This window comes from Oenanthe melanoleuca, chromosome 4, assembly GCF_029582105.1.
Source record: "Oenanthe melanoleuca isolate GR-GAL-2019-014 chromosome 4, OMel1.0, whole genome shotgun sequence".
Lineage (NCBI taxonomy): Eukaryota > Metazoa > Chordata > Aves > Passeriformes > Muscicapidae > Oenanthe > Oenanthe melanoleuca.
Window position 1 is genome coordinate 10,204,338 of NC_079337.1, and position 11,455 is coordinate 10,215,792.

The 11,455-nt window shown below is 36.6% G+C and overlaps 1 protein-coding gene across 3 annotated transcripts in view; it reads left to right on the top strand.

The window, feature by feature from the left end:
• IL15 (interleukin 15) overlaps positions 1–11,252 on the top strand; it is a 38,512-nt gene extending 27,260 nt beyond the window's left edge. The window contains exons 8-9 of one of the 3 annotated variants that reach the window (XR_008840351.1): positions 77–3,076; positions 5,052–6,801. Coding sequence is in view for 1 of the 3 variants with exons in the window: in XM_056489924.1 (XP_056345899.1) it covers positions 10,936–10,944 (9 nt within the window). In the remaining 2 variants the exon portion in view is untranslated. Of the gene's footprint in view, positions 1–76; positions 6,802–10,935 lie in introns of those variants that run through there. The other 2 variants (XR_008840350.1, XM_056489924.1) reach the window with 2 other exon arrangements.
• The last annotated feature ends 203 nt before the right edge of the window (positions 11,253–11,455 follow it).

Sequence of the window (11,455 nt, forward strand, 5' to 3'; positions counted from 1 at the left end):
AAACTAACTGCTTTCCTCATGATTCATATTCATGTCATACCAGCTGCCATCCATAATAAGTAATTCTTTTCTCCAGGCACCTCCATTTCTCTATCTTCAGCTGATAAATGGCTGAGTCATTCAGCTGTCCACTTACCAAGAAGGAAGTTTCAATCTCATTATGGCAACAAACACTCTGCCACCTTCTCTTTTATTGTTGGGATGCTCCCAACAGTCAATCTTTAGCACTCTGAGGAGATGAATCACCAGTAAACTGCAAGAGGAAGAACATAAATGTGAGCATGTGGGATGTCATCTTCCAGGGGACTTGTAGACAAACGGGTTGGAAAATTCATAAGCACATTGATATCAGCATTAATCACTGGTAAACATATCACAAAAGAAATAAATTATTTGCCACCACAAAGCATAAAAGCCAGAAATGTTTATTACATAGTTTGCATGAAATAAAATGGTCCTATATGTTAATTTTTTCCTTAATGCAGTGGTATGCACTGAATATGATTCAGATTACAACTTTGGTCTTCAGTCAGAGAGATAAAGGGACTTTCCTTATTTCTGGCTTTGAGAGGGAAGCACTATATTCATGATGGGAGAACCAAAGAGCTGCTTTGCTCAGAGTTCTCTTTATATTGACCATTTTGAAAATCAATTTCCTGATTAATTTAATTTTCTTTTTCATTAACCCATTTACCGGTGGCAAGTATGTTAAATACTGTGAATTTCTTTCCAAAGTATATTGCTAAGTCTGTGAGCACTCAGCTTGCCACCCTTTTTTGTTTGTTTGTGGGTTTTTTTAGGTTGTTGGCTTTTTTTCCCATTTGTTTGTTTGTTTGTTAGGAAATTCATATGTATTCCAGAGGAAAAGTCTCAATATGACTAAAACTTGGACACATCTGATCTGACTTGTTAGTCCTGCAGGCAGAACAGTAGAAATTGATTCAGAATGTCTACTTTCAAAGTAAACATCCCCAGGTTGCAGAAGGTATTTCTTCTACACAAGGTTGAGTTATTTGTGTGGCATTTAATAGGTAATATTTTCCAACTGCTGTTGGCAAATATTAAGAAAAAGATTAATACTGTATTTTCCCCAATGAATCCTTCTCAGCTAGGGGACTAAGGCGACTCATAGCAGAGTGTTTCTATGTACAGAAAGAGCAATAAATCTACCTTTGGACACCAGAAGAGAAGAAAAATGCTCTTCCATCGAAGTTTTGCACTACGTAGTTCTGTGTTCCTGACTTTGCAATAATTTAAAATCTGCTTTTCCTTTCCACTCTTAGTACTTAGTATCCACATTTCATGTCTATATCCTAACAGGATAATGCAAGTAGCACTAGTGCAGATGATGTCTGACATCTTCTGCCTTGACATTTTATTGGACCCTGAAGATAAATATGAGTTGTTCATTCATAGAATGTTGCCTCTAGTGGCTCCCAAATGTTCCAGCACCTGTTGATCAGCTACTCTTCAGATGATTTCACAGATATTTTAAATTCTGAACTGCAGACACCTTTCTTGTTAGAACCTTCACTCTTTTGAGGAAAATATAGAAGAGGGAATTCTTTGCCTGCAGTGAGATAGCTGGGGGATCAACAGCAGTTTCAGATTATCCATCTTGTTCATATGACTATGTGAGCAAAATAATAGTAAAGAAATGCACTTTTAGATCATTTCAGCTCCATGTGGCAAAAGCTCAGAGAAACAATGAATGTTTGATTCAGGCAGCCCAACATACAGAGGAAACACAGTGGAGGGCAAACAGTGTATTTGGAATCTATTTATCTATATACATATAGATAGATATATAGATAAATATCAACAGATATTCTCCATGGATAAAAAAGTGTTTCAGCTGCTTTAACCCTTCAACCAAGGGCTCAGGTTCAAGGGTTAATAGCACCCAAGGTGGGTAGCTACCACAGAAACCAGAGCAGTGGTTATCTAGGACACATGGCCCTAGATAATCCCGTCACCACCCATTCCAACTACATGAATTACACATACAAATGTTAGTCAGCTCATTTATCCAGTCAGCTCAATCATAGTTACTGTGATTCTACCGTCCACTAACCTCAAACTAAGAACCATGTCATTCTAATGAATCTCTTTCTCTGACTTAAATCCTTTTCTAGTTTAATGTGGGCAGGACCACAACAAAATGAAGCTTTTAATATCTAGTTGCATTTCTCAAAGGAATAGTGTGAAACAAATGTTTGGGGAACATTGTGATAATAAAGTAATCTAAGATTAGCCTAGCTGTAATTATCAGTAACCCCTATATCACAAGATTTGCCCTCATTACAGTTATACTGAAAGATGACTGAGTTGCCAACCCCTTCCTTGTAGTATCAGAAACACAGGTAATATGAAATATCTGCTACAGGAATTAAAACAAAGAAGAGGGAGGAAAATAAGTGAAAGCCACCTTAAATAATAACAGTAAAAGCAAATTATTCCAACTCACTGTGAATCCACCATATCTTTCTGAGCAGCAGAATTCAGCAAGAGCTGGATGAAAATAAGGAAATTTTCCTGCAATTGGAAAGTCCATCAGTAAATTTCGAAGAGTACTTTGCAGAACTGCAGGCAAATCATTCATGTCTTCATCTTTATAGGAGCTAAAGGCAGCTTTCTTTGGAGATTCCCATCCCCAGTCTCTGAGCCAAGGTCATGATAGGATATCTTGGCAGGATTAAGAATGTAAGAATGAATTTGCTGCTCAGAACAAATGTATCAAAATAGAGCAAGAGACACAAATTTCATCCTCAAGTCAGTATTGGTGTTTTTGAGAATATAAATAATACCAATTTTTATCCAAAATAGCCTTCACTTGCAGTTTATACATATGAAGGCAAAACTTACCAGCAAGAGGAGCAGCATCACATGCTGGAATTTCTGTACAGCATCATCAGATCAACATGACACTGAGCTGTACTTAAAATGGACATTTTGTAATGTCTAAAGGGTGATATCTTCTCTAGAGGCAGAGGAGAAACAAACTTTGCTTGTATGAATTCTATGGAATTTTATTCTGATGCACCTCTGGAGGAAAAGAAACCCATAAATGAGCAAGGTAAGCATTTTTTCCACAAAAAGTTCAAATCAGCACCTTGAAACTCTCCTTCCAACTATTTTTCCCCAAGCAATGTTGGAGAATTCACCTTTTCTTATTAAAAGGCTTAATTAAGACAATAATTAACAACTTAAATAAAGACAAAAGGAAATAAGTATGTTTCATAGCCATACCCTCTTCAACATGCTTAATAAATGTATTTTCTTGACCAAGTCAAGCCAACCAGGAATCAACTGGCTTTGTAAAAATGGGGGTAAAGATGAGGCAGTACAATAAAAAATGAAACAATATTCTGGGATGACAGACTTATCTGTGCCATGACATAAGCAGCTCACTACCTCTAAAAGTTAAAAACACATAGGAGAAAAAGGAATGAAGTTAGAACCTAGAAAAGAAGTCAGGGGGTTTTCTGGGAACTTTCTTGAGAAATACCAAAGCCAAAAAAACTCTCATTTTAACTTTAACATAGAAATTAGTATCTTATACTAGTTTTCTTCCTTCTGAGTCCTCAACCATACAAACTTTTCCCCCTTTTTTCTTTTCATAGTGAGACTCAACATTTCTCAGGGCTTTCCTCTTCTGTATATATAGAACTGTTTATAATGAACTATTTTTACAAGTTTTAGTAGAGGAAAACAAAGAACTGCAGGATGTCAAGATGCTTTCTTGAAATTAAATTTTAAAATAGATTGACAGTGCTGCTGAAAGAACTTTTATTAGACCCCAACACTGTAATTTGTTGTGATGTGAACAAAAGCCATTGGCTTGTGGCTTTGTTTATTTAATGCCTTTAAGTAGGAAGCAATTGTATTGAGCTTTTCAAGATGAAATACTGAAGGTCAATAATCCTTACAGAACCTTAAAGCTGCTCTACCACACATGACAAACTTTAGTAACTGACAAAAGAGAATTTAGGAGAAATTTAAAATACATCATGGGAATATGACACAAACAATGATAATATTAATTGAAAGAGTGTACCTGTGCCACAGTTAAAACTGAGAAATCGTTCTTTTCAAAAGTTGCCTTCCCCAGTTCTTCTAAGAGTCACATATGTCCTGCAGTTACCTGGGAATCTATAGTCTTGCAGTAATACAGGACATTTTTAGTAATCCCAGTTTGGGGGACTTTTGAGCCATTGGTTTCCCAATGAGCGAAAATTTTCTCTATCAAGAAAAGAAAAAAAATCTTATGTTTCTTATGATTGATAGAATCTACTGTTTTTCAGTAGAGTACTGAGTAGCCAGACCACAGTTTTGGTCAATCTCAAGGCATTCAGATGAGTTTATTCAGTCAGTAGTACATGGAACTCCCCAATCCTCTGAGGCAGTGGTACTGAATAGCAGGTGTTAATCATAATCCTTTATGACAACTGTAAATTTCTTCTCCTCATTAACCTTAATTGTAGCTTTTTACATCCTATTTTCCAAGAATCTTTTTTTTTTCTTTTATTATTTGAAGATAACCAATGAGGTTTATATTTCCTTTGGTTGTTCCTTTGGCAAGCATGCTATAACTAACTCAAAGAAAATTAGATTATTATGAATAATTCCTGCAACTTTTTCTCTAACAAGCTTCCTGCTTTCATGCACCATTTGACATTTTAAAGTTTTAACTGAACTCTTCAGACAACATTTATCCCTCTTATATTTCCTACTGCAGACCAGTGACCAGGCTTTATTTTACCCCAGACAATCTTCCTAGGAGTAGGTATCAGTCATTTGGATAAGTTAACTTAACCAAAATCCCGTGGCTGTACTGTAGTTTTATCACATCACATAAATCCTTTTTAGGACCTCATCCTCCAGTATTTTATACCACTAATAAATTATGAAGATCTATCTGGGGCAACTCAGACAGAATTCATTGAATTTCTGAAGTTGTTTGTAAGTTTTAAATTCTCCAGCTATAACAGATAAGATGCAGATGTTAAACATTGGCTTAAAGACCTAAAGAGGTTTTTTTTTTTTGTCAGTTTTATGTCTTTTTTCCCCATCATGACCTTCTTCTGAAAGCACTGATAATTCAGGAGAGTCTGTGACATTTTTCAGCACTGGTGAAGGAACCTCAAGCAGACAAACTTCCACAAAGCAGGCATCAATTGTGTCAGAGCTGGGACATAAGCTTCCCTAGATAAGTGCCTGTGGAGGGTCTCAGTTACCTGGTGAATGACAGTAAGTTAAGCTGTGGAAATGATGCCTTGTCCTCCTCAATGCAAAGGACATTGCACCATCACCAGCAGCCAGGCTCTTTGGAAACAGTTCTTGAGAAGCCATAATTTCTGTCTCTGTGCAGTAGAGCTCCTGGAAGGTCACTACCAGCCACATAAGGTGGTGATAGCTGTGAGAATATCGTGGAACATGGTGGTTATACAGATAATTTTTTTCTAGGAAAGCTGCCTTGAAATAAAAATTTCAAAGTTGTGTTTTCTGGATTTTATCAAAGGCCTCTATGCCTATAAAAATAAAAAGAAAGGGTAGGGAGGCTAACAGGCAAAGCACAGCCTATTTGGGCTTGGCCACATGAATTTATGAGTCTGCATTTAGTCCCAGAAAACAAGGAATAATTTTAAGCTGCATTGACATAGAGGGACAGGACAAAACTAATAGCATTGCTGAGAAATATGCTATAAGGAGTCACAAGGAGAGGATGAAGGCACAGAAAGTATTCTTTTCCCTTCTGGTCCTTAAAGTTATTCCAACCACTAAATATTAAAGTTGACAATATTTTGAATTTAACACTCAGATATCTGTGACTCCTCTCACTAAGCTGTTACCTACATATTCCAAGCCTGCACACCATGACCAACTCAAGGAGTCCTGTATATTGAAAGCAGAACATCCTTTTTTCATTTCAAGTGCAAACCACCTCAGCAATGGTAATATCTAGCATCTAAAGTACTCTGTAACCATAACAATCATCCAAACCCTGGAAAACTGAGGAAGAATAACACACAGCTGTTTTCTTAGCTGCATAACATGCCCATGAATGCTGAGACTAACAAATCTCAATATTTACTGTTTACAACGCCAACCCATGCTGGGAATACTTTTGTTTATTAATGATAGAAAATAAGGTCTGCCTTAACCTTCCTACTTTCTTGCTCCATGGTAAAAAGCACTGTATGTGCTTCCTTCTACTGCCCTTTTCTCTTTAAGGGAGTTACACTGCACAGCAGTTAGGACATGGGGATGTGTGTTGTAACTTGAACACTGCAGCTAGACAATATTTCTGCAAAGAAAAGGTATTTACTTCCAACAATATTCACTCACAGTTGTAACTACAACAAAAATATTTCAAGAGAGATCAGAAATCTAATCAGGCTTAATATCATTATTAGCTGTTTTCTGATTTGTGAGCAGATCTGCAATTTATTTTTTTACCTGAAAATATTTTCTACCAGAAACATATTGCATCTTCAGAAACAGAGTCTGAAGCAACTTCTTAAGCTGCAGGTTTATTATAAGTTTACTGATGGTACTGTAAAAAGAGAATAAAAACTATTTGTCAAAAATCATGCAGTGAAGTAGTTTGCATTTTTTGCAGTTCCTAGGAAAATACCTTGTGGCATACTAGCACATATAAAGAGTATATAGATTACATTCTCAAACTTTCTTAGGACTTGAGGGAAATTTACAGTGGTTTTTATTCTATACTCCAAAAAGGATTATTGTAATTTTTAACTTTCACTATCTTTAAACAAACAAGCAAACAAACAAACAAACTCACTCATGGCCAACCTCTTGATCCCAGGCCCAAAAGAAGGGACAACTAATACATTCTCTAATTAAATTAGTTCCTTTTTCCTTGCTATTTAACCTCAGATATTTATAAAGGTCAAAATTAGTAATCTTCTTTCTATGCCCGCTAACATAAATATGTAATTTCTTTACTTACCCTAGCAGTCCTTCTTTATACATAGAATTGTTAGAGGTGTAACATTCTTTCTTAGGGATTTGTGTAAACACACATAAGATCCCATGCTAAATGGCAGAAAGCAGATAATGCAAATATGGCTGTTCTTGCCAGCTGTGAACTGTAATCAAACAAACAAGAACCCCTGAGCATCTCTTATCCCCTGCTACTGGAGCTAACCAGCTCTCCAGTCACCCCCCTGTCTTGCAGGCAAACACTTTTGGAAGTCCTCCTGCTGGGGAGGGGAGTGAGTGAAAAGATGGGGATGAGTTTGACCCACAGATCAACCCACAGTATCCATTCTGTGCACTCTAAATACAGAGCTGGTCTCTTTTGGTGTCTGAACTCAGAGGCCTGCAAATTACAGAGATTCCTAATCACACTTCTCTTCACACAAATGACCTCTCAATTATTCCACCTTCAACATGTACTACTCAGCATATTCAGTGCACTGAGCACACTTTGGAGTTAATGTGAATTAAAGATTAACTGTGACAAACTAAACTTTTCAACAAGTATCCAAAGGGAAAATACCAATTAAGCAATGCTGCAGTTCCATGCAGATAAGGCACGTGTTGGAGTAACAGCTTGCCAAACCACATGGCCAGGAGTAATTTGTAAGCTTTACAATCAGGTCAACAAACTGGATATGGATTCTCCTGTGCTCTCATTTCTATGTCTGTGGTCCCAGAGTGGGTTTCTTACTAAAGCCAGGGTTAATGAACAAATGTGAGCAGTCCTTTCCTCCCTGCAGAGCTGTCACACAACCACAGCAGAGAACAACAAACGAGTTTTGACTGTGAATGACCATCGACCATCAAAAGGAAACTTACTCTGAAAGATTAGTCTGGGCTCTCAAGAGCACTGGAGGCTTAAGCTGCACGTTAGGGTTTAGTATTTCACTAGAGCAGTTAAAAAAACACCAGATGGAAAATCTGACCCTTCACATGTTGGAGGATTCCCAAACAACTTCTAAGAAATTAAAGGGATAGGTGACAGGAATAGCTGCAATAAATAGAATCTGATTCTAGTTCAGTGAACTATATAACCACTTCCTTTAAGTGCTCAAGTGACACCAAGTTTATTTAAAAAACCTTCTTGAAACACATGCAATTGTGCAGCTTCTTTCATGGACCAGACAGCAGATGATAAATATAACTGTTAGCCTAAATCATATCAGTATCTGTCTTTAAACCTTAGACATCCATGATACACTTATTAAAATATCTGTATATGAAAAAGAAAAAAGAGAAAAGAAAAAAGAAAAAAGAAAAAAGAAAAAAGAAAAAAGAAAAAAGAAAAAAGAAAAAAGAAAAAAGAAAAAAGAAAAAAGAAAAAAGAAAAAAGAAAAAAGAAAAAAGAAAAAAGAAAAAAGAAAAAAAGAAAAAAGAAAGAAAAAAGAGCACTAACAAAACCAGAAACAAAAAAGAAGGCATGATTGGGCTACTGATCTAGCAATAGGATGAAGGAATGAGTAATAAAAATCTCTCTTTCAAGAGTATTTTTTCTAGTAAGCTTGCAAAGTAGACAGTTCAAGAGTGCCAGGTTGATTTGGAGGGACATAAACTGTTGGGAATAAATGAACAATTTCCACAAAGGGATCAAAATTATCCTTGAGCTGACAGCTGTAAATGAAAGACTGAAAATAAACCTTGTGTTTTCAATGCTCGCTCCTTTTCTACTATTTCATTTTTAGCATATGCTTCATAAACCTCATGGTAGGTCATGAACATACAAAAGTATTTGTAGTGCTGTACTCAGTAGGAGGAGTAACTTAAGAAATTCCATTACTAGACTGGATTTTTGCAGGACCAAAATTCTTATGAAAACTCATTTAAAATAATAAAAAACTTTATACCTATTTTTCTCTAGTAAATTTTAATTAAAATTAATAAAAAATAGATATGAGATGGGGTTTTTTCCAGTTGTGGTGGGCAGGTAACATAGTTGCAAGTATTCTTTAGCAACACCCAAACCTTACAGTTCTGCAGTGTAAGAAAGGCACAGTCCTGATTTTTTTTTTTTTTTTTTTTTTTTTTTTCTGGTCTATAGAGAAGCATGTAGCGATACTGTCTATTAAAATATGCAAAGAAAATGGTTAACTGTCATGGGATTGCACAGGGAAGATGTACAGCTTCACTGAAGAATTTGGAAATGCCATGAAACATTTGTCTATTAGTGTCCAAACATATCAAACACTTGTCTTGGAATTCCATTTAGGTAAAGGCTTCATAAGCTCTGATTTAGAAATCACCAGATGGTTTTAGATTGAAGGAACTTCTAAAGATCATCTGGTCCAACCAGCTCTGGCCAAGCAGAGTCATCTAGAGGAGGCTGGCCACAACCATGTCCAGTTGGCTTTTGAATATCAGTTTTCTTCAACTTAGTAGAATGAATAACTGATAATAATAATCAGAGCTGCTCATGGATGGTGTCATGGTTCTGTTCTGTGGTGGTCACCAGGAAATTAATGTCCTCATGGAGGACATAAAAACAATTAGTTAGTTATACTTCCTGTAAAATTTGCCCTGATTCCTATGGGATCCTGGAAATGGCATTGTGACTCATTGTGGTCTTTGAACTTAGCCCACTAAGAGCAATATGCCCAGTAGTACTTATGGCAGTGGACATGATAGTGGGGGTGTGTATAAATAAGATCTGTGTTCTCAACTTTAAGAAATGGTTTTAAAGAGAATCAATTTTTTTCATATTGCATTCTATGCATTTTAACTACATTACACATCTGCTTGATGGTCAATAAAACTGTTATAAAGAATTTGAGATTTTAATTATCACTCCTGGATTAATATTTTCATATAAATCAGCAACATTTTAAATGTAAGGATAGATTAGAAGTTTTGCTTTTAATTGCTTAATGTACTTTTTTCCAGATTCACCCAAACCCCCTTTGCTTTCTTAGGTACTTAACAACACCATAGACAATTAAATAAAACGGAAAAGCACAGACAAATCAGCTCATTGTGCATTGAAACACAGCACAGAAATCAGACAGAGTGATCTGAAGTTTCAAGATGGTTCATTACTATAATGCAACAAACCAACAGCTGATACTTTAGACCAGATAATGGAATATTTTACCTTGGTGTATGTTTCCCTAGGTAGGCACTGGAAAGAGTTTTCTTTCAGATCACACTTGACACTGCTCCCTTTTATGAAGTACTTCCATTTGAACAAGTAATTGAAAATACTTGACTGCATTTTATTATAGGATTACTTCTCAGTCACACTCTAATAGAAATATATTTGTTGTTCAGCAAAGACTTGTTGAGCAAACAAGAAAAGTCCTTGCCCTGCACTAGTATTCTATTTACCTGAAGTCTGATTTAAAGAATTTTGATGGAATGGGCATCTCTGTGCAGCATTATTTTTTCAAGATGCCTATTTAGAACTTGTTCAGCATTAAAGGTAAGTCAATTAGTTACTTTCAATAAGATTATAATGATTTCCTATCATACACCTGAACAACAAGATGATTCCACACTATTGGACTACCTTATAGCACAGAAGACTAGAAGCTCCATTTCTGTGAAAACAAAATTGAATGTTGCTGTCTCAAGGCAGAAAAAGGTTTGCATTTTTCAGAGTTGGAAGACATGGCATGAGGAGCTGGGGGATGGAAAAGGCTAGTAGAAGTCAAAAGGGTATTAAGCAGGTTTAAGTGAGAAGGTCTGGGACCAAGCTGTCCATAAAAAAAATTGAAGCTTAAGTCTTGTTTCTGAAAGACACTTTGAAAAGTACCACGTGGAACAGGATTTTTCTCTCCTCCCTCCTGTGCCTCTTCTGACAAGTTTTCTCTCCACTTCATCCCACACCTCACAACCCACCCTAGACAGAGAACTCCACCCTCCTCCCCAGCACCAAAGACATCTAAACATCCATCTCCTATTCTCTGTTTCTGATTAATCTGCTTTTCTTCCCTGCAGCTTTCCTAATAAAGGAAAAGCAAAGAGAAACTCCTGAAAATGTGGGTTGAAGACAAGACAGCACCAGAAGAAGAACCAAAAGATCTGTGGATGTCAGAGAATGAAGCTTTCTGACCTTTTCCTGGCAGAGCTGAGGCAGATGAGTTGGTGGGGCAATATCTATTTTGTATTTGGGCTATTTATATGGGCTGCCATTCCCTTCCTCATCCTCACAGAAGCAGCAACAACAGATGGGGTAAGGATGGATTGTTCAGACCATGGCAGTCAATCTTTGGCACCTCAGGCACAAGCTAAACATGCAATTTGCAACACCTACACTCTGAAGAAAAGTATGACATGTCCTGGCTTGGGCAAGCTGAGTGTATGTACAAGATGCTGTTTGCATCCTGCAATCCTATTAAGTGTCTTCATTTTGACTTGGAAGAGATTGACTATTGAAGCAGTAGTGCATGGAAATTTGAGAGCAGCTGTATCACATTTCAGGCCTCGAAGGCAAGCATGCTGTTATTTTTAGAACATG